A 25,598-nucleotide genomic window follows, 5' to 3' on the forward strand; every position below is an offset into this window, starting at 1 on the left:
TCTACAATTTAAATCTGTGTGATGCCGGATAAAATAATTATAAAAGTTATTAATATTTGTATTTAACAAAAACTATATAAGTATTTACTTCATTTTGTTTTCCACCGAAAATGTCTTAAATGTCTTATATTGTACTTTTAGCTAGTATTTACTATAAAAAAATTCTTTGATCGATCTTGAGATACTAAGGGAGAAGATCCGTGAATACATATATAAAGTAGATCCAGATGAATACTCTGCCGTGATATTATAATTAATAAATATCAATAAAACTATAAAAGATATACCTAATAACATCTATTGTATCAGATACAAATCCAAGGAATGGTTAATACAACAATTCCAGAAACGATCCATTAACAGAAGCAGAAGTTCTTTAAAAGGATAAGGGTACATTCTAGGTGATCCATTTTTGGTTCACTTGGCTCCTGCAAGATAAGCTGTATTGTTTTCCAGGATCCTCCAATTCCTTCCCAAAAACAAAATAAACTGTTTTTAATTATAAGAGAACCCAATCTGTAAATGACCTTGAAAGGTTTAAAGAGCACGTAACCCGTAGCAGCCACAACGTTATAACTGCTGAAAAATCTTTATATGTTGTATGTAAAATGTAATATTTACATAATTATAATGAAATTACGTTCTTGTATTAATTAAATATGTTGTCATTGTCTTGTATTTATATTATCAATGTTTCATCCACAGAAATATATTAAATTATGTACGTATATAATTTTTTGCATATTAAGATTAAAATTAAAATTATTTTAATGTTTTTTCACAAAAGAATTTATAAAGAAATAAAAATGAAAAAAGGCAACTTACAACAAGTAGGAGTACGCCTAATTGGTTTATATAATTCATTAGGATTTTTCTGATAAGACAAAATTTTAGAAGACGAATAAGGGATTTCCCTAAGTCTGAATCTATTGTCTGGTGGTTTTTAGTATTGTAAAGAAAATAAATTTGTTCCAATATTTTTTAAACTAATCAAGGCAAAACTGTTGATCAATCGTGTGATGCACCCATGTCGGAAAGAGATACCATGATATTCTGTGAGATTATGGGTGGGATTTATGGTTACCGTCTGAAGAGGAATTAAGTATTGTTTATATATATCTTTTAGCCATCCCCTATGGGTAGAATATCTGTTTGTCATCATTAAATTTCTTTCCTTATCTTCGATGCTTATTAGTTTCTTATGAACTTTTTCTACATAGTATTGGATGCTTTTCATGGATTCTGAGATCACTCAAAAGTTACTATACCCTTGATAATTATATAGTTTTAAAATACGGCATTACGTATGTATCTGTCAGTAGAGTCTATTTAATTTGATTATTGTAAAAAAAAAAAAAAAAACTTAATCAAGGACTAAAATAATCATAATATAAATCTAGATTTCCTAATCCTTTTTAATAAATTCAAAAAAACTGGGGAAATACAATTTAGGTTTCAGGAACGTGATATATACTGAAGAGACTCTTTTTCGGAATTGATATGCTAATACGGCGATATCTTGGCACAACTATTGATTTTGATAAAACCAACCAAAATGAGCTAACAAAAACCACATTTTTAAAAATACTTCAGATAATAGAGTAATACAAAACGTAGGTAAGTGACAAATAACTGAGCTTAATTATAGTTATATGGGACATTTAATGCAATTTATGCTTCTGGGTTTACTGTATTTACCCACATTTTTTAAAGTAAGTCAAAAAGTCATTTTTCAAAAAGATTGAAATGAAATTTATTCATGAGTGGCTCTAAATTTCAAACATCATGTAATATGTAGATAATAACGTGAACAAACGAACATTTACATTTTTATTTATATGGATAATTTATATTTATGCGTTGTTTAGACAGTTTCTAAGCAACTGTTTAATTTTAATTTTTAATTCAGTTCTATTAGAATTTCTGATAGAATTAGACGTATTGAATCTCTGCTGCTCGATTGAGCATAAAATTTTATGCTTTTGATGTAGCTTTTATATAAATAAAAGCTACATCAAAAGAAATATATAGAAGAAAAAAAAGAATTCTAATAGAAAGAGTTAACAGATAAAGAGAGAATTGACATAACACCAAAAAACCCCTTATATTCCCCTTTACTTCAAATTGCAAATTTGAAGTATAAGGGAATACCATCAACAAAAAGAAATCCTAATCGAAATAAAATAAGTTTTAATTTCAAATAGTATTGAAGACCTACAGTTGTTCACCTGTATGATGTATTCATCAAACACGACTCAAAAACCAATCTGAAGAAGACCAAATAAAATTAAGAGGGTTTAAAAAAAATATTAAAAAATTACATGCTAATATTAAGATAACAGCATTTTTAAAAAATATATAAACATCAGTCTAGGCTAACTTAATTAAACTTTTCAGAAAAGTCTAAATCGTTTAAAATAGCTAAAAGATTATTTTTTTGAACTAAGAATGATCATTTTTCATGGAATTCTTTAATTTAAAACAATTTTTCAGTTGCTGCTTCATGTATTTTCTGACATTCTTTAGTACAATATTAAAAACATATATATTAAAATAATATAAAATTAAATTTAATAAATTTTAAAATTGGGACTTAACAAAGAATGTTTAAAATAAACATGCAGATAAAAGGACTAATATCAAAATCTTAAATGGGAGGAATAAAGAATCGAAAGTTATGAAAACTTTAAAGAACGGAAATGACAAGTACACAGAACTGTATTAAAAGGAAAAATAACAGTATTACAATTAATTCGTGGAAACTAAATTACATAATAATAATAGTTAATACAGATAATAATAATATTGTCTATATTATTACAGATAAAAATGATATGATAATACAGAAGAATGTCAGAGATTTAATTTCTGAAATGATTATCGAGCTTTAATAGAGAGCTGCATAATAAAAACAAGCATTTTCAAGAATTAGCCGTATAAATTCCAAAGAAATTATAATAATAGATTTGAGATCTTAGTAGGGATAACAAGAATGTTTAACTAAAAATCAGTGGAATTTTATAATTTTAACTGTATTTACCAGCTTATTTAAGCTTATTTACTTAAAAATAAGTATTTGGAGAGCTGCATCAAACCAGTCAAATGACTGAAGACAAAAAAAAACAAAAAAAAACTTAAAAACCAACAGTAAGATAAGTAAGGCATCGAACAATTTTAATTTCACTCGATTCTAGCGAGAAAATTTAAAAAAGAGAAAATAGAGGTTTTTCACCAAATTATACCGAGTGAACATAAATTATTCAGCGTAGTTTAGTTGTTACAGGAAAAGCCATGTACTTACATGCTTGTTTTACTGTTGAATAGGGCGTTTCAAACATTTCTGTTTAAAGCACTTATTTACTTCAAAGAAGTTCTACATGAGCACATTTTGTGTCACATAAAGTATCTTGATGATATTTAATTTCACGTGACACATTACAAAGAATATCTGAAGCTGTTCAATTAATTACACCTTCTATTTTTCTTTTTGTTAACTCATGTTGACCTTCGTTGCATACACTCTGTCTTTGGCAAACTCCCTAAGAAAGAAATCGATTGGCGTAACGTCAAGAGATCGAGGTGGCAATTGGTTTACAATCAGCCAATGAAAGTGGCAATCGGCTAATTAAACGCTGAGGAAATTGTTCGTATAGGTAGTCCCTAACATGTGAGTGATGGTGTGCTATCTTATTGGAAATAAACTTTTGGTTAGTGATGTTCAATCTGTGATACGGTCTACTCCTGTAACATGTCTAGGTAACTAATCCAGTAACCGTTCTTGGAGCGGCGAAGAAAAGTAGTCCGATCACTCCATAAGCAGTCAACCCACACCAAACGTTAATTTACAGGGTATCTCCTTGTGTTTGTCGAACAGCACTAGTGTACTGGCTCCCCAAATCTGACAGTTATGACAACTAACGTAAACAAAAACATGGAAGGTAGCTTCGTCAAAGAAGATTACTTTATTCTAAAAACGCATTATCTTTCTTCACTTCACCAAGAATATCCATGTAAATTGTAACGGCGTGGTTTATTGTCACTTTCAGTTGCATGGTCCGACTGAATGATATATGCATTAAGTTTTAGGCATTTTCAATAGCTTGAATATGAAATTGCATGAACTAAAATTTCAGTTGGCGGAGTATATCTCGGAAGATAAAATTATTTCCAGAACAGATGGGTACTGAATCCATTAAATGAAAACGTTGCAGCTGCTGTTACCAGTTGAGATTCACGACCGGCTCTTCGAAATGTCTGCCGATAAAACGTTACAACTACAATTCATATCTGAAGATTTAAATACGTTTTGGATTCTCGTTGAAGTGATTATGGATATTTAATTACAGAAGCATTCAAAATATTAATCCATTTCGCCACATTTTATCTCTGTAAAAATGGTTTTCCATTTATGGTTACGCTAAAAACTAAATATAGGAATCGTCTTTTACGACTTGAAAACAATTTACGCTGTTATTCAATGAACTTAATGAACTGTGAGTTCATTTAGTCCATTTCAAAAACGTTGTGCTTCAGTCTCCATAGCCTCGCATGGGGTGCTCACTTAATACATTAGTATAGCCTCGCACAGGGGTTCACACATGCCGCAACTCGCCTGGAAACGTTGATCCAAATGTATCTTTATGTGGTGTATGTGTGTGTTTGTTTGCGTGTGTGCCAGAGAGAGATATAATGAGAATGATCTGTGTTTTAGAGTGAGAGAGGTAGAGAGTATGTCCTGTTGTGAGAGTGAGAGAAATAGAGAGAATGACCTGTGTGTGACAGAGATAGACTGGATGACCTGTGTGTGAGAGATTGATATTGAAAAAAAAATTGAATGACGTTGAATTTTTCCCAAAGTCCTTACTTCTACACTACTTACGGTTCAAGGGTTTTTTGTAATGACAAATTCAAAATCATAAAGCGACATTTGAATCCCGTTGTGTATAATTGTACACAGAATCTTTTTTCAAAATTTATTCAGAGAATTGAGTTCAAATTTCTTTTAAAGATCATTAAAAAATTCTGTTACATTAAATAGGTATTGAAATATTTTTTTTAATGAAGTATAATAAATCAAGATTGATGAGGTTAAGCAAATGAAAAAGGGCCTTACCATTTTGAGTAAATTATAAATTCATTTAAAAGATATTTCCGCAATTTATTTAAAATAAAACAAAACATGTTAGTTTATAGAAAAAATATTATTATTGTATCAATGATTTTTTTAAAATAAAAATAATTAATAAATAACAAAAAAAACAGTACAAGGTGAAAAGATAAAGATGCTACGATTTGCTGATGATATAGTAATTCTAGCCGAGAGTAAAAAGGATTTAAAAGAAACAATGAACGGCATAGATGAAGTCCTACGCAAGAACTATCGCATGAAAATAAACAAGAACAAAACAAAAGTAATGAAATGTAGTAGAAATAACAAAGATGGACCACTGAATGTGAAAATAGGAGAAGAAAAGATTATGGAGGTAGAAGAATTTTGTTATTTGGGAAGTAGAATTACTAAAGATGGACGAAGCAGGAGCGATATAAAATGCCGAATAGCACAAGCTAAACGAGCCTTCAGTAAGAAATATAATTTGTTTACATCAAAAATTAATTTAAATGTCAGGAAAAGATTTTTGAAAGTGTATGTTTGGAGTGTCGCTTTATATGGAAGTGAAACTTGGACGATCGGAGTATCTGAGAAGAAAAGATTAGAAGCTTTTGAAATGCGGTGCTATAGGAGAATGTTAAAATCAGATGGATGGATAAAGTGACAAATGAAGAGGTATTGAAGCGGCAAATAGATGAAGAAAGAAGCATTTGGAAAAATATAGTTAAAAGAAGAGACAGACTTATAGGCCACATACTAAGGCATCCTGGAATAGTCGCTTTAATTTTGGAAGGACAGGTAGAAGGGAAAGAAAATTGTGTAGGCAGGCCACGTTTGGAATATGTAAAACAAATTGTTAGGGATGTAGGATGTAGAGGGTATACTGAAATGAAACGACTAGCACTAGATAGGGAATCTTGGAGAGCTGCATCAAACCAGTCAAATGACTGAAGACAAAAAAGAAAATTTAAGTTTTCTGTCTACGTTTAATATGTACTATATTATTCCCTTCTAAAGGCAATTTCAATTTAGAAAACAAAAAACAATGAATTGATAATTATTTTGTTATTTTATTTATTTTCTATCTGTAGTTTTACTACGGAAAGTCGTGTAAAGAATGGTGTAATCGCTTTTACCAAATGTATAAGATTATGTTATTTTTTAATCATGGTTATGAACAACATTAAAAAATGATTGTTGTAGAAAAGGTGTTTATTAATAATCAGGTTTATTTATGTAATTGAATTAACCTTTAACAAATCATTATTTTATACTAATAATAGTGCACTTTACATGAAAGAATAATTTTAAATAAATAATGAAATAAAGTATCTAAATTAAATTTAAAACGAAAGAATACGATGTTTCTAAAAACTAACAATAAATATTTTTTTTAGAAATTGCTAAATTTGAATAGTAGTAAACAACATAATGTTCTTAAAATTTGATGGTCTGTACAGCAGTAATAACGGCACCATGTTTTCAGGTTTAAAACAAGTTTAATTTGAAACTAATGAGCTGGTTTATTAATTAACTTTGATCATCATTTAGTTTAGAATAATAATAAATAAAATTATTTAGAAATATGCAGAACCCTGATCATAGATACTGTGAACTTTTAGTTCAAACAATAGTTATTCATAGAAAACAATGGCTTTGCTAGGTATTACATACATACTAAACGCCTGTGGCCGTTCTGAAGAATCGTAGTTGTAAAATTACATACTATTTATATTATATTATTTAGAAATAAACTAATTAATTACAGTTTAATAGTTTATTGTTGTGAATATAATATGCTTTTGTAAGTGTCAAAAACACAATCTGCTTATGCATTGTTTATTTAATTAGCATATAAACTGTTTTCTAAATTACATATGAACCTTCAAATCAGATTCGCTTTGAACATAAGAATTTTCTAGTCTTGTATTATTATATTATGAAGGCTTGGCTTTGTAACAAAACAAGATTTCAAATTATGGGTCCAATTTTTTTTTTTTTTTTTAAAGTTGATATTAAGGTCGTTGTATAGGGGGAATATATTATCACTTAAACTACTAGTGGTTAGGGAAGTTGCTCCAATGATTTTCTTTTTTTAAATTTTTATAATATAATACTCCTTCAAGATGATCTAATCTGGTATAGTTGCAAGATGTGAGAAAATATATAGAATCCTACCCACCTCATTAGTGTTAAAAACTCACGATGTTCCAGTATTTTTTTTTTTTTTTTTAATATTAATAATAAAAAAAATAATGTAGTAATAATAAAAACATAATTTATTGTAAAAAAAATATTAACCCTACCGACTTTAGAAGACAAGCCCATCTATATGTGAAATTAAATATGCAACTTACATTTAAAAATATAACGAAATTCTGCCCTTGGACTTTTATTTTTAAGCTTCAAAATCTTGTATTGCTATGAATATTTTATTTTGTAGTGTATATGTGAGAAAATATTTGCTACGATATAGCACCAATTATTTACCATTAACATAATCTAATATTTATATTTAAATTTGTTAAGAACTTTATCAGAAATAGTAAAACTATTATTCGTTTATTTATCGATTGTACAAAGTAATTCACGAGGAATGAAGCAAACCTTCAGGACTTGTTCTACTGGTAAAAGGAAAAAAGAAAATTTGTAGTGTTTAAAACAATACTACAAAACAAAATATATTTTTGTCATGTTATATTTTTTAACATTTTTTTTCGTTTAATACCTAGTTAAAATCTTCCACATTTGTTTTTAATAAACATCGAAATTTTTACGTTTGTATTTCGTTTATGTGAATTTTATTTATACCATTTTACATAAAATAAAATTTTCTGCAAGTCTTGTTTAAAATTTTTATGAGTTTATTACTAATTTAACAAAGTTATTTTACGCCAAACATATAATAGTTTGTTTTTCGACTACTAAAATTTCGTCTTTACCTCAGAATTCTCGATAACAAATAAAAATACAGTTCTGGGATTTATTTTTTATTTTTTTTTATTTCTCAGTTCAGATTTCATATAAAAACAGTAAATCTATCCCTTAATTTGACTCCTAAGAATTACAATTTGGCTTAATTTTACCGAAAGCATAGGAATCAGGGTCAAATATTTGGCCAGCCAACACTCGTTAACGAAGCGTTTCCGTACCTATGTATATATGAACTTTCTTCTTTATTTTCACCAATAGAATATGTTCTGAAAGTTTGTTACATACTTTGTGAATATATGTGTGTATGCAAAACTTTAAATGCGTTTTACTGACTTCAATAATGATCTTAAACATTTAACTACACGGTTGTTAACAAGCACAAAAGTAACAACTCTCGACAAATTGTATAGAATCAAAAAAAATAACATAAATATACTCAAGAATTGTAAATATCCCTCTATTTCAGACTTATTCAAATGGGGATCAAGATAAGGAGGATATTTCAAGATAAGGAGGACATAAGATAAAGACCGATTTAGAATTATTTAAAATTTTTTAAAATTCTGAGGACTTTAATACAAATTTCTTCTTTTTTCGAAGTATTTCTAAAAATTAATTCTAAAAAATTAAAGTTATTTATATATATATATATATATATATATATATATATATATATATATATATATATATATATATCTGTTTAGTGTTTAAAGGATAAAAAAATTAATTGATTTTTTTTTTCTTATATTTCATAATTATACATATATATTATATAGCCCACCGAGTTGGTCTAGTGGTAAACTCGTGGTTGCAATTCACTTATTTAAGAACTGATTTTTGAAGTCGAAGGTTCTGGAGTTCAAATGCTAGTAAATGTTAGTTACATTTACATGGATTTGAATAATAGTCAGTGGATAGTCAGGATGGATGACTGTTCTGACCGAAAATGAAGTTTCTCCAGTTAAATAAGAACAGAAGCAGGCGTTCACTAATGAGCCGAGATAATGCCGAGGTAATGATCCTCTCCGAGCCGCCTGTCTCAATCACTCCGAGTACGATGTGGTTATTGGATAGTACATCGACAGCAGCAATCGGCCTTTTGAGACCTGGAGTGCCAGTATTCAGTGGCTCAAGGAATGGTTTTGCTGGGCAAACCTCGGAGTGTTGACAGTATTTTCATGCTACTGCTCCCCGACCTCTGTCACGGAGAGGTTTATATCGTTCTTAGATGATCAGTTCCTGGAGGTTTGTTGATATCGAGATGAAAATTTGGTAGTCGCAGGGGACTTCAGTGGGAAATCCGCTGAGTTCGCAGGCACTGTCAATAAGGGCTTTACCTTCGGGATCGCTGCAGCCATGGGCCTTATACACATTAATGAGCAAGCTACGACGTTTGCAAGAGGATCTTCGTCCTCGGCGATAGACCTGACTTTTTTCTGGGGAGAGAGTGAACGATTATATGAGCTGGAGAGTCAGAGGAGGAATCGATGTCCTACCACCATATCATCGAGTTTGAGACTCGCTACTTCACAGGGATCCTGAGAACAGATAGATAACTAGTCTCTAAACGTGGATGCATTCGTTTTGGCAAAAGTATCCAGGCTCGCCCCTTGCCGGCACGTTGTCACCGGAGAACTTGGTCACGACCGTGTAGGAGGAGCGTACAGCATCAGGGGTGTTCGTTCGTTGTAATCAGTCTTGACATGCTTATTGGTGGAATGATGAGATTGTTCGCCTTAGAAGGGAGGCATGGGCGGCCAGGAGGTCATTTCAACGGGTTGCAAGACGTGGTTCTCAAGATTTTTAGTCCTTGGCTCATCAACGTTTTGTATGTTGCAAGGGCAACATACAAGGGGGCAATTAAGGAGGCCAAAAACACTTGTTGGAGGGATCTCTGCGACATAGTGGATCAGGACCCGTGGAGGAAAGGTTTGCGGATAGTGAGCGGGAAATTTGGGAGGAGAGCTACGGTTCTCACGGAACAGCAAGTACTAAATGCTGTACAGGTGTTATTCCTACAGGTGAGGATCCGCTGAGAGAGGAGATACCCATCGATCTGGTGAGGGGTTGAGGAATAGCTGCTGTTCGTCTGTGCTTGCACGGATGGGTGGCAGTGATGAGGCACTGGTATTCTCTCATCCCTTCCGGGTGTGGGTGTGGGTTTCCCTACCGGGAACCGGTGTGAGTGCCCTGCACAGGGTGCTCTCACTAAAGACATTGGCGTCAAGACCGAGTCCCGACTTCTGGGGTGGGGGTCCAGGAACGAGATAGTCGGGCTTGGATACCCCGCCATAGGGGTTAGAGGCAGGCAATGAAAAGATCTAACCGGCGGGCTGACCTGTTGGACTAGACTTATGGTCGGCGGACAGGGAGGCCCGTTTGAGTAGACAACCTTGTGGGCTGTGCTTTGCTTTGATGTGGATCCGGTCCAGGGGCTAGAGTGAAAAAAAAAAATAGTCACTGGATACCGATGTACTTTTGTGATTGTGGGGTGTTCAATTAAATCTCAGGAATAGTCGGCTTGAATCTGTACAAGACTATACCTCATTTATACGTCACACATATCATCCTCATCTTATAGGCTGTGTGGGAGGGGGTTGCTTATTGCTCAGCAGTTGAACAAATTGTAACGTATATATTAAGGAAAATAATACATTATATAATATCGTAATTTTTTTTTTTTACTACTCTGGTGGTATTTTGGTGTCTACATTAGAAATGAGGTTATAAGAAAAATAATGAAGAAGAGAGATAGATAAAACCTACAATAAAGTGGAACGGATATACCAAAATAGTACGGAAATATGAGTGAGCACATACGGCCAATTAGATTATGTAACTGGAAACGTGGAAAATCACCATAGTCAAGGCTAACTGGAGTTTGCGATATAGCGGATAGATGAAAATTATGAGAAGTCTGATCTGGAATATATATAAATATATATATATATATATATATATATATATATATATATATATATATACATGTTCCAGTATATATAAATATACTGAAAACTAAGAATTTTGGGGGGGGGATAATTTATGATCAATTTTTATTGTAAAATTATCATTATATGTTTAAACACAAAAATGTTTTAAAAATTAAAAAATCTGTATTTTTTTCTGCTTCCACATCTACAAAATCACCAGCAAAGAACACTTTTTTGATTTTTCTACGTTTACTATGTTAAATGGAAAAAAAAGAATTCCACTGAAAATTTTACAACAAATAAAAGGTTACCTAAGTTTTACTTAGGTAACTTAAAGGTTACTTTACTAAGTTTACTTAAAGGTTACTTAAGTTTATTTTAGTGGGTGGGGGCTGAATTATGATGAAATTTAATTGTCATATTATTATTAAAAAAATTGTATTATTTAAAGGTTGATATTAAAAGCACACCAAAAAAATTCAAAAATCGATATTTTTTAACTTCGATCGACTAACCCCTTAATATTGTCCCCAAGTATTTTTTTCAGGTCACATTCACTACTATTATACCGAGTAAGATATATAAAAGTAATCCGTTAAAAGATATGCGATAAACAAAAGGTAGCTTTTTTCGATCTTTTGGAAGGGGAAAATTTTGGGCAAGATTTTTAAAAAAATGGTAAGATAAGCATGCACGTATATACTGAGATTAATAAAATGGGTTATGTATGAAAAGTTTTGAGAAAATTGACTCCAAAAAATTATCTACCCCTCCCATGAAGATATTGACCCCAAAATTTGCTCCATATAGAAACTGCCCGATATACACGACTGTATGTACAAAATTTAATCAAAATCGGTTTATCCAGTCAATGTTATTAAGCTTCAAACACACCAACCACGTACATACATAAGTAGATAAGAGCATAACACCCTAGTTTTTGTTTTTGTTTTTGATGTTTCATAAAACGTGGAGAAATGCAAATATTTCATACACTATTTTGCTTTTCCGTCTAGATAGCGCTATAGTAGAGTGATAGCTCTAAAAGGGAAAGTATTGTGATCGGTTCAATTTGAGCATATGCGGTTTTCACCGGATCTTGACGTTTTGACAACTAAGGAACCTTTAAAAGAAAAAAAGCGGATGGAAATTTGCCGAATATTAATGTTTGCATGTACGTGTGTGTGTTCGGTGTTCGCCTCTGAATCACCTTATATCTCCAGAACACCTATTTACTACACTGATTTTGACCGAACTTGGTCAGATAACTTCTATATACGGGGCACTGATGCCATTACATTTTCAACTTAAAAGGTCAAGGTGGTGAGGCTATAGAACAAGGTCACCTTCAGTATTTCGAAATTACGCTTAATTAAAGTCACATTTTTCTTAGGCACATTTGTTAACAATTAAAAAATAACCATATTTACAAAAAAAAAACTTTTGCAAAATCGCACCCATCCCATAAAATGTACTAAACTACTGCTATGTTGTGACGTCACAGGTGAACGGTCGAATTAAATAAATGAATAATATCTAAAATTTAAAAAAGTAACTCGATTTGGCTGGGTCTCGGACTCGATCAGCTGGTTAACTCGGTTTCTGGTGCGTTAAGCCTTGCGGCTATACCAGTCTGCCGACCAAACACGAGAAATTTGTACTATGAAAGTTGTGAAATTATATTAGTTAGTGCCGAAAATCACCGCTAGTGCTGCCACACCCGCCCGAATTAAATACGGTATGCGCGCACGCTTTAGATAGAATCATTGAATTAAATAAACAAAAAAAAATATTATATTTTAAAAAAACGATAACTATTTTAAATTAAGTTTGTGTGTATGTATGTGTAAGCCGTGCATCAGAAACAACCCAAAATTGTCAGCTCTTTTTGACTAAATACCATACTTTTCTTCTTACAGCATAGCTCTAGAGCTATGAGGCCAGGAAAGTAAAATGAGATTGTCTTAAAAAAAGATTGAGGTTCGAAAGTCTATCAATATATTTTTTTTAAATTATTATCGTTAAGTTACAATGACGATAATCTGTTTTTACTTCTTGTAAGTCAATTAATGTCTCTTACAGTACCACCCAATAAGGAAATATTAAAAATACTTTTCCCAAATTTGGTTTAATTTCTGTTTTTAAAATTCTCTAATCGTTAGAAAATTCTAAAACATAATTTATCTTTCTATATCTTTCTTATTCAAAAAAAAATTATGTAATAATTTATTTAGAAATACATACATATCCTAATCGAATTTAATATAAAAGAAATACATCTTTTACTCCTGCAAATCATTCTGTCAGCCAAGTGTTTCATGATAATTTATCATCTTCTTTACTTCGCATCTTAGATAAATCTGTTCCTCAGGGAAAATCTCCTTTGGCAATCCACACTTTTGTAACCACATCGGTTGGTGTTCCATTGCTAATCGAGGCAGCCTATTTTTTCCATTCGTTCCAAATAACTAAACCAAGCAATTTTAAGTCTTCTCAGTCAGACTGCATGTTTATGAAACCTGAAATATATCCTTACTCCATAACTTAATTAACAAACCGCAGTATTTTATTGCATTAAAAAACTTCATTAGAGGAACTTTAATTTCATCCCGATCTATCTTTTAAAGTGCCCATATCTCACTCACATTCATTAGAAGAAGTACTGCTATTATAAAGCTTTAATAAAGTTTCTCTCTATTTTTCTAATTGTGCATATGTGCCTAAATTTATTAAGTTTATTTATCACTTAGACATCTATAAAACAGATTATACATCCTAAATTATCAAAAGCTTTAGTTTCGCTCTAACACCATTACTACACGTACATTTTTGATCTTACTGGGTGTTAACCAATATAAGACATTACTTTTGTTTTTGTGGTAGATGCATTCAAATTCTACTCCTCGAGAGTAAAAAACGCTCTTTGTAATATAACTTCATGTTCTTTTAAAATGAGAGCATCATTTTCATAAAATACAATATTATATTTTATCTCAGAACTTAACTATAACTCCGAGTTATAAAGTGGCCTCCATCTGAGTGTAGGATGGTACAAATAAATATTAAAATATTGTAATAATAATTCATCTCTAGAAATCTGAGTTCATACTCGCATGGTTGAAATTAATTTGTTTGATATTAACTTTATAAAATCTGTTTGAGCGTTTAGAAGTTATAGAAGCTAAAAGAAACAATCGTACTTTCTTCTCTTGAAATTTTCGGGGAAAATAATAAGCATTTTTATACGAGGTAAAGTTTAGTCACAGAAGGGAGTATTATTATGTACCTCTTCCCTTATTTTATATTCGTAATTATCAATACAGTTTACTTTTTAATAAAAAAAAAAAAATAATAACTTTTACAAATAAACAAAATCACGATTTCATCGAAGATCAAGATGAATAAAACAATTTTTCCCTGTTTTACAGAGATAAAAATAAAAGTCGAGAGATCTCTTTAAATGAATAATGTTTTAATGGCATTACTCAATCTAATAAATACAAAAATACACGCTAAGAATAAAATTCAACTACTACTCATAAGGCAACGTAATTTTATAATAAAATTAAAAAAAAGAAAAGAAAAACATCCAGCCAATTATTAGGATTTCTTGATTAAAAAATTAATTAAGAAAAAAAGAAAAGAAAAAGAGAAACATGTTACATACACTTCTTTATATATATATTCTTTCTTTCTTTTTATTAGAAAAAAAATGCAGCTTTCTTAATAACTGTACTTATAACAACCTCTTAAATTCACGCTATTTCTTACAATTAAATATAAATTTAAAACAGCACAAGCTGTGTAGAAATATCTGTAATTTCAGAAGTAAAAAAAAAAATAAAAAATTTTTCTTTCATTCTTGTCCGTTATATTTTAATAAAAAATAAAACTTATTGAATTAATTAAACTTTATATTATATTAAAAATAACAATAAATTCAATTTAAAGTTTGCTTCTTTTTTTAATAATATTATAAAAGTTAAAAATTAGTTTAATACAAAGTAAAATGACGCGGTGTACATTATTATGAACTGAATTTATACTACTTTAGCTTTTTTATAATATAATTAACATACTTTTATACTAATTTCCTGCAGGAAGAGTTCATATTTTCATACGTAAATTTCCTTTTGTTTTTATTTTTATTCCTAATGTGTACGTTACAATCTGTTCGACTAGTGAACAATAAGCAACCCTCCCCAAGGCCCATTGAGATGAGGATGATCCGTATGGCATGTAAATGAGTTGTAGTTTTGTTCAGACTCAGGCTAACCATTCCCGAGAAGTATGGTTAATTAAACCCCAACCACCAAAGTACACCGGTATCCATTGTCTAGTATTCAAATCCGACTACATGTTTACCGGTTCATTTATTTACACTTACATTGCACTAAGTCTGTAGCTACGCATGTATGTCAGGCCTGGCAAGCTATACCTAATTGCTTTACCTATATAATTTTAATTGCTTTACCTATATACACATATACCTAGACACTTCAGTAGCTGGAAAACTGGTAGGAGAAAAACTTCTTTTCAGAAAAAAATTACTAAATGAGTAATTATTTTAATGGATTAGAAATAATTACAAACTTTTCAACGATAGAAATAATATTGATATCAGATAATATTAACGACGACAAAAACGTTAAATCTTTAAAAGTTTATAAAGGTTTATTTTTTCTTTCTCTTTCACCTTTTTTTTGTCTTAAGCGGTTGAAATTTTATTTTATTTTTACAAATGGTTGTCGTTCATCACAGAAAAATTCTTGAAAATATCAGCAGCATGTAATGAAAATGAATGATAATATCAATTTACTTTAATTTTATATGAAAAACTGCTTTATTAACAAAAGAAATCCACTGATATCTCAATTATTTGTAATATATATACTTTTATATATTACGTATTTTTAAATGTAAATATTTAATTACGAGATAAACAGTTTGAAATTCATTGATGTGAATCGTAAATAAGATTAGTTCAAATAAAATACAGTATTATCGAATGCTGGAATCATTATCATAAACACTAAAGGTACTGAATCCATAATTAATAAGCCAACTCGTATTTTATTGAATAACCTAAAAGGAGAGACCTTTCTTTTCAAAAATCTTTCGTAAAACTGAATTGATTTTTCTGCAGGCTGTTTTATTGTTATAGAATAAACTAGGAAAAGTAATTATTATTATTACTAATATTATTATTATTATTAATATTTCATTAAAGGATTATCATTATTAAGAAATTTAAATAATTACTTTTTTAAAATTTGTGTCAAGATGACGAATTAAAAGGTCTATGCCACCCTTTAAGTTTGGAAGGTTGACATCGAAACTGTAGCAGGAAAAATTTTAAAAAAAATATAATTTCTTGATTGAGAATTAGAAATAATTGTACTTCAAGAGAAAACACATTGGGCTGAAGAATCTACAATATTATATAGTTATTATTTCAAGAAATAAGAAACGCTGTTTTCTAATTTCGAATCGCAATAAAATAATTTTACGAAACGTATTGAAACTTTCCTAATTAACGTATGATTAAGTAAATCGTTCCAAAAATTGAATAAAAATAATGGCATTGTTCTACCAGGTAAATTTACTAATCGAAACAATAACATGAATATAATTTTAAATTTTTTTATAGGAGTATAAAAGCTTAATTGTATTAAGTTTTCTAATTTTACGCAGGACTAACTGGTAGGATTTTTAACACCGTAATATAAAATATACTATAACGAATGAACAAAGTCACTGTCATTAATGGGAGATCTGTCCAAAAATAAAATCGATTTTATTTTAATTCCTGGAAAGCAATGGGAACCAAGAAGTGAGACTAAGTACTGTGACGTTGTTAACCTAGCCGCATATGAATGATTTTTTCTAGCTTTTTCCATTGAATTATTTACTGCAATCTTTGAGTGCAAACGTATTAATCTCTTTTGTTATATTATGAATTACAAATTTGTTAAAAATATTTATGTAAATGTTTGCAAACATAAGAATATTAAACGGTTATCCTCTCCATAAATTCTGTTCATGGGTGGGGATATCTGTTTGATTAGTTTAAGGTACGTGCTATCTTTATCATTCTTGAGAAAAATTTTATCAATTCAACATATATAATAAACATGCTTTTAAGTCGTGGCGAGTAATTGCAATAGAGTTTTCGAATATTTTGTTGTTTTTAAGCTAAATTTAAGTTTTCTATTGGATTTGAATAATTCAACAATAGTTTTTATACTGTTTACTCTTATTCTAAAAAGTACCGCTAAAAATATTTGTTTTATATAGTGTCGCTGATATTGTTTTACTTGTTAAATGATTTTATTTTTAAATATTTTTTCTCGTCTATTTATGTACTTATATACATAGTACTCATCTACTTATGTACATAACTACTTAAGTACATAGTTATGTACATAAGTAGATAAATATGTACTTATACTTAAAAGTATATCTTATTTATAATATATACTGTTTTTTTTAATTGAAGGGGAGATATAACGGTTAAAGCAAAATAACTAAAACCTATTTTATAGAATATCCTAAGATTCTAAATCCTCAGAACAACCTAAGATCTGATAATCTTTAAAACACTTTATATTAACCATTCATCGCCAATTTAGTTCAATACAATGTAACTTAACACAAAACGAAAAATCAAATATACTTTGTAGTTTTATGGTATCGTACTTAAATTTCTAGTCATCTGGAATATTGTAAGTAAAAATAAGATTATATTTACATGCAAAGGAAATGAATACATAAAGATCTGAAAGAAACCATGCACGTGCTTATTAATTATAGTTAATCGCTATAATATCTTCATTTAACAAAATAATATATAATTATAAGATTTTTTTGAGTTTCCTAATTATACAAAACATGGTGTTGATCAATCGCAAAGTATAATGATGTTTTAATGAGTTATAGTCTTACATTATCATGTAGTGTATTATAAGTATAATTTATATAGATAAATATTATTTATATTCAAAATTAGATACATAGGAATACCACTGAAATATTTCCTACATAACTGTACTTGTTGTATTAAATAATAAGATTTTTATAAGAAAAAAAAAAGGAAATAAATAACTTACAACAGTAGTTTGGAAGGGATGTAATAGATAAAAAAGAATAAAGAATTGTTGTTATAACCTGCTGAGCTGAAACAACTATTCTCAGTATGAGGTAATGGAACTGAAAATTTTGACAATCCACAGACTAAGTAAAAAAAAACGTTTTTCACTATCTCCACTAGTTAAAATGTATTACTTATACATATTCCGTAGTTTATTAACCTGGTTAATTTTTTTATTTCTATTGCCAGAAGGTTTTGGAAATGGTAAAAAATTATTGTGAAAAATGTAAAAATAATAATTATTCTAAGAATTTACTTATCAACTGATTACTATTACTATAGTATTGTAGTAATAGTAAGTATTATAGTGTATAATACTTGTATTAGTAAAACTATTTATTTTTTTTTTTTGCCTTAGTGTTTAATTTACAATCGGATCCAGTTTACCGGAACCATAAATAAATTTGAATACAAGAATAAAATTGTTTGCAGATACGTGCTTCTATTGAAATCCCTCATAAAACTGAGTATGGATACATTTCTAATATAGTATTCATAGATGTGTCCAAGGAATATTAATAAACTTCAGAAGATAAAATAGCTAATACACAAAGGATAGCTAATAATACAAAGAAACGGCGAAACAAAAATAAATGCGAAATGAAATGAAGATTTTTGATGATGAACACCCTAGGGTAGCTGACTCATCTCAAATCTTGGAGAACTTACAAGTCTAATATACACAGTCGCTTTAAGCGCCTAACGTCCTCGCTGTTATCCAGAACATTAACCGCGATCAGTACAGATGCTTTTTTAGTCTCATTTTCTATTTTTACAGAATTGTCGTCTCTCCTTTCGACGGTTGCCAATCCCAGATAATAGAAACATATACAATGACATTTATTGCGTAAAAATTTGGTTATTCGATAATTTCACGAAATGATAACGTCAATTGGCCACTAAGATCATGTGACTTGATTTCCTTAGACGGTTTTCTCTGAGGTTATATTAAGTCACAAAAAATAAAGAAGAAGAAAAAAATATATGTGCTTAAGACCGCACGGCCGAAGTGAAAACTTATACGAATTCGCAGTCGTTTCGAATTAATATATATTACAAGTGGCATATAATGTTTACATACAGTAGCCAACCTTTGACTTCTAGAACAAATTTGACGCACAATTTGAACGTGTGCTTTCCACGATTATCCCCTGTTTGTAGTTAAATTTACACGCCGAAAGAGTTGATTTACTGCAAAATACGTAGTAAAACACGGGTTTGAGATGCCCCCAAAATTAAAAAAGGAACCAACAAAGAAATTGGCTATTGAACCGCCACGTCTTTTTCACGGGTTTATTCGAATACTTTAAAGAACGACTACTTTCAATGATGAATATTTGTTCATGTATTGAAACAGTCGATTTACTGAAAAATTCATAGTAAAACATATGATTTAACTGCAAACAGCATGATTAATTTTAAATTTATGATGACGATGTAGGTCATCATTTCTTTCAGCGATATGTCTGTATATCATTGATCATTATTTAATGTATGCAATGATCATTATTTACGATTCAAACTTTAATATTATTGTTGGTTTTTATAATCTAACAGCTACTCACTCAGTTAACGCTGTAAATTTATAATAATGTTCTGCATCAATCAATCATCATTACTTTCTGTGAAAGCGCGCGTTGTGTATTTTTAATTTTTTATAGTTGTAATAGCTAATTATTGACAGCTGATGTTATTTTACTTATACTTTACATAAGAAACGGGATTTCTCAGCCACATCTTTCGTTAAATAAAAAAAGGGCGTATCTTAAAAAGGGTGCGTCGTAGGGAACATTTAACGTGATTTTAAAAGGCTTAGCCAAAAGGGGTGCTTTGCGTTCACCCGGAACGATAGATCCTAGTCCCATTCGTCTAGCGGCCACTGTTCTCGAGATACTAACGCGAGCGAAATCCCCCACAGAATTGCAGGACCAAAATATTTCATAAAAAGTAATTTCTTAACAATAAACAGCAATCTTTACCGACAATATTTTCAAGGTTAATGATTTTTTAATGCATATAAATTAGGTGTTGAAAATCTTCACATATGTTATCCAAACTCAATAAATATTATAATACGTTACACTTACACTGAATTTACACAATTTTTTTTTTTATTATTCTGATTGACGGAGAGGGAGAATAATTGTGGATCACTGGCAGTTTTTTCTCCCACCTTCCATCCTGTGCTGCTATATGTTATACTATACACTCATATGCGTAAATATATTCTCGATCTATGCGTTTTTCTCTTTCATATATATATATATATATATATATATATATATATATATATATATATAAAACACAGTGTGTATATATGTACACTTAGCGTCTTTCGTTACGTCACAAATTTTGATTACGAGTCAGCGATTTTTTTCCCATGTTCCCATGTAATTCGTATGTACAAAAAATTCTGACACAACGCGCCTAAAGAAGTTTTCATTTCAAAAAAAGAGAAAAGAATAGGATTGTAATGATCGAGCAGCAGGTCTTCAGAAAGATGAATTTTCTAAGTAAGGAAGAGCAGGGAATTTCCAACAAAATAAACAATCACGATATTTGAAAAAAATATTAACAATGCTACATTTCATAGTGAAGTTTAACTGAATGTGTAAGACCGATAATAAGATGGATATATCAGACCATGATTGATATTTATACAACAGGAATAGAAAAGGGGATAGAAAAGGCTTGGGATAGAGCCTATTAAAGAAGGAGTTAACATGACTCGCTTGATCTCATTCGACTGATCGCTTGATGATAAAATAAATATCTGATTTAAACATATACATTAATTATTATTGCTATCTTTAAATACATTAGCTATGAGTTAAACCTATATCTTAGTGCAATTTATTTATGTAGCAATCACTGACTTAACAAATTAAAAATAATATTCAAGAAAATAAAATTTTGATAATAATTTTCATGTAAAATTTCAATTTTGTATGAGAAAGTATCAAGAATCAAGGAAAATCAAAATAAACTAATAACTGTTAGCAATGGAATAATGACCGCATTATACTACTTTATGTTATGCTAAATATGTAAATAATAAATCATAACTCTGGTCCAACTCTAGAATGAGTTCATCTATAATCATTAATTTAAATCAATTGTCCTTAAGATATTGGTTTCTAGTTGCTGTTCAATTGTACTGAGCACAACGGCCCAAATCTAATTAAATATACGGCTACTTCTATTCAGCTTGGATATATTTCCTGTGAAACCTTTCTTTTATCCAAAATATTTATCTTACTATCTATTCATCTAGATTGATGACCTATATTTCGTATAATTATATTAATCAAAATTATTGTTCTGAGATGAATAAAGTACTAATGGGAACTAATAAATTATCTCGTTGATTTGTAACGGAAACTTTCTTCGTGAACAGGCAGACGTTAGTACAATAATTCTTATAATAAGAATTTGATTTTAATACATTTCAATATAACTCGGTCATTTCTAATTTAATTTTTATAATCCAATATTTCTTATCATTTTCAGACACTACGTGAATTAATTATATTACATAAAATTTAATGTTTTTTTAATATAGAAATTATATTAATAAATTATAAATTATCAGTATCTGCCCACCGGGCTAGTGATAAACGTGTTATCACAAGTGACTTGTTTAACAGTTGATTTAGGAACTCGAAGTTTTGAGGTTCAAATTCTAGTATAAGTTAGTTATGTTATACGGATTTGAGAACTACACAATGGATATCGGTGTACTTTGGTGGTTGGGGTTCAATTAAGCCCACATCTCAGGAATCGTCGGCCTGAGTCTGTACAAGAGTACACCTCATTTACATATCATCCTTATCACATTGGACCATGGAGGGGTTGCTTATTGTTCACTAATTAAACAGGTTGCAATGTACACGTTAAAAATAAAAATATATCAGTATGCGTATGAATATATATTTTTAGGATTAATAATTATTTTACTTATTGAAAGATTTTTAGGTATGTGTGTGGTGTATAACAATTAAAAAATAATTTAATCGTATACATTCAATAACAGTGATTGTACTACTCTTTATAAAAGACTCCCTACCTTTAGCAATCAATTTTCAGATCTAGTGTTCTCCCTCATCTGGGCAAAGAGTTCACTTTTTCAGGTTATTTTATCTAATAGTGATACAGATTTGTTTTTTTTTTTTTGGGGGGGGGAAGCGATTAGTAACAACTTTAACTTATGAATGAAGAAGAAAATATTACAGGGAAAATAAAAAAAAGATACGATATTTACATCGCATCTTTTTTTTATTTTCAACAACTGTGGTAAAATAAAAAAAATTATAAAACAAAGTAGGTCTATTGAGACCTACGCTACAGCAAGATTTGGAAAGTATTGAATAACGGCGGTTATTTAGGGAGATCGAAAAAATAAATAGGTTAAAAATAAGGTAAACTGAGAAGAAAAAGAAATCAATGGGAGAAAAAGATTTTGATGACAAGAAACAAGAGAAAAGAAGATAGACGAATGAGAAAGAACAAAGAAAAGGTGAAAAAAGGAAGGGAAGTTATAAAAATGACTCGGAAGTGAGGAAAAAAGATAAGTAACGGTGATGATAAGGAAAAGAAAGAAGAGGTAAACTGGAGCAGAAGGATAAAACGAGGATTACTGATGACAAAGATAGGGAAAAGGAGAAACTATGGATTTTTATTTTTCTATAGAACAGTTAAGGATTATTAAAAAAAGGACAAAATAAAATTTTTGTTAAATTATAATAATAAAGTAATATTTTAAAATGATTTCTCATGAGAATATTACACGGCTCAGCTAACTATAAAAAATGAAGAAAAATGGATATAGAAAGAGCTACAATGCATATTAAACTTATTTCAGCTTTTCAAAAATAAACTGTTTATTTAAATTCAAAGAAAAATATATCAAAAATTGCAAATAAAATTTATAAATCCGATTTGTAACACAGTTAAATTAATAATGAATAATAAATCTTAAATAAAAATCATTTATTTTAAAATTGTTCAAATATTTACACTTAAATAAAAATTTAAAAAATCCATCAATAAGTGTTTTCCATTAATTTTATTAAAAAAAGCGAACATAAAGAATAGTTTGTTTAAATTCTTTTTTAAAAGTATAAACGTGATTTGCTTTACTTCTTCGTTTCTAGTTACTTTTTTTTTTAGAGCTCACGTTTACGTACGGTTGAACATGTATACAATTAAGTGACTTTAATTCTTTCACTTGAATAAACTAGTTTCATTACCTTTAACAAGATTTTCCATCCTTTTCTGTTTACTTTACCCCCTTCCATTCTTCGATTTTCAGTCTGATAATTTTGAAACACTTTTCTTTATAAATGAATTTTCATTTTGTAATGATATATATGTGTATATATATTTATATATTTATATATATATATTTTTTTTTTTTTTTTTTTTTTATTTAAACTTTACTATTCTCTATCACATATTCATTTAATATTCTTTCACAAATTTCATGCATGAATTATCTTTTTTTGTCAATTCACAATTAAAAATGAATTATTTCTTTATGTTCAATTCTCTTAACTATTCTTTATTTTATTATATATTAATTTTTAAAAATACATTATATAGTATAAAAGAAAATAATAAACTTAATCAGTGTATATAAAATATAAAACTGGAGTTCAACATCGGTAATTTAAAAAAAAAAAAATAGTTTTTAACTGCTGTTTTTACTTTATTCTGCTCCTTTCTAATTACGTTAAATGAAAAGTCAGTGAAAAATTAGTTACATAATTTTGAAAGAATTTACTTTTACGTAGCGGCATAAAATTTATGTTATTCGGAAATATAATTAATTAATAAATAAAGTGTGATACGATATAAAAAGAGAATTATCGAGTAAGGTATGATATGTTGTATTACACTTGACCTGCAGTTTATACTTTTATTTTATTTAACGTTAGAGTGTGTTGGAAGTTTATAACAGTTAGGATCAGCCAACCTAAATTATTTTATCTATATTTGTTGTGTGTGTGTGTATGAATGTATGTATGAGTAGATGTAACTGGTATAATATAATACCTTAATATTTTAATAACCGTCAATATTTTAACCTGTAATATTTTAATTAACCTGTAACCGTCAAACATGGGGTTCCATTAAATTATATACTTTTAAAAAAATATTAAAAGGGAGTTCATAAATATATAATAATAATATAATATAAATATATTTTATAATAAGGTATTATATTTTGAAGGGATTGAACTTTAAAAAAAAAGTAATTCGATCGTGATCGTGATTTTTTTGTTATAAAAAATTAATTATATCATTATAATTAAGAATGAAACATTTGTTTAATAAAAGGAACTTTCTTAAATAATAAAGTATATGATTTCGTTTTTTTTATGAATAATTTCAGCTAATAGATTGCTTCAAAAGAACGGCTTATTTTTATATTACTTTTTATGAATTAATCCTACAAATAACTAAAATGATCCAGTCTACCATAATTGCATCTGTTACAGAATAATCCTCAAATATTACCACTTTAATTATCAGACAGACCTACTGTAATAGATAATATTTTTATCATACAGTTAAACATAACATACCTTACGTCCATTGAGCAACACTGTAACATTAGCTGGAGGTATATGCGGAGGTGAGGTGCAATTGCCCCTTAATGTATCACCAACGGCATATCTGCTTTTTTCTAATATTAATTCTGGATCTCCTACCAATTTATCTGTAACATAAGAATAAACGACATATGTAATAATAATGGTTACGAATTGGTATTATCTAAGGAAAAGCACAGCAGCAAACTACGCACTACCCTCCTAAAACAATTCAATTCAAGATCACAGTTAATTACAATCAAAATTGAATATAATATATTATTTTGCAGCCACTCATCCGCTTAACTAGATAATTTATATTAAGAAAGTGAAAAACCATGCAGGATATTGAAAACAAGCTGGAGCCAATGCAAAATTTCACAACCATATTAATACTTCAAAAGAAGTAAGAAAGTATACGAAAATTACAAAGTTTGAAGAATTTCTTCTTTATTGATCTTTTTTCTCATATATACCATATTCAGATTGTAGGATTACACAAATATTTTTAAGTATCTCCTTAAAAAAAAATACATACAAATAGTTGAATCGAAAGATCTTAGTTGCAAATTTAAAAGTTCACTACTCCATCCAATACAAGATTAGCAAGCATTTATCCATTTAACAATAATTTTGCAATGTTCCTAAAATCAAATCTCTTGAAAAATAAGATGTGAAATAGTTTAATGTTTCAGTCGGTCTTGCCACGAAGCAAAATGAATAAGCAGTAACAACAACCTAAATTCAATTTAAAAAAAAATTAAATCCCTTTTGATATGAAGAACATCCCGCTCTTCATATTATATTTCATTGTGTTATAATAATGAGTTTTATCAGCTTACCATATGTAGTATATACAGTTTTAATAAAAGATAAATTTA

At 29.2% G+C, this 25,598-nt stretch overlaps 1 protein-coding gene across 2 annotated transcripts in view; it reads right to left on the reverse strand.

Moving 5' to 3' along the window:
- Positions 1-25,598, reverse strand: part of LOC142324143 (uncharacterized) — a 616,229-nt gene that overhangs the window by 70,310 nt on the left and 520,321 nt on the right. For both annotated transcript variants that reach the window (XM_075364836.1, XM_075364835.1), the window contains exon 5: positions 24,712-24,845. In XM_075364836.1, coding sequence (XP_075220951.1) covers positions 24,712-24,845 — 134 coding nt within the window. The remainder of the gene's footprint in view (positions 1-24,711; positions 24,846-25,598) is intronic.

This window comes from Lycorma delicatula, chromosome 4, assembly GCF_047948215.1.
Source record: "Lycorma delicatula isolate Av1 chromosome 4, ASM4794821v1, whole genome shotgun sequence".
Lineage (NCBI taxonomy): Eukaryota > Metazoa > Arthropoda > Insecta > Hemiptera > Fulgoridae > Lycorma > Lycorma delicatula.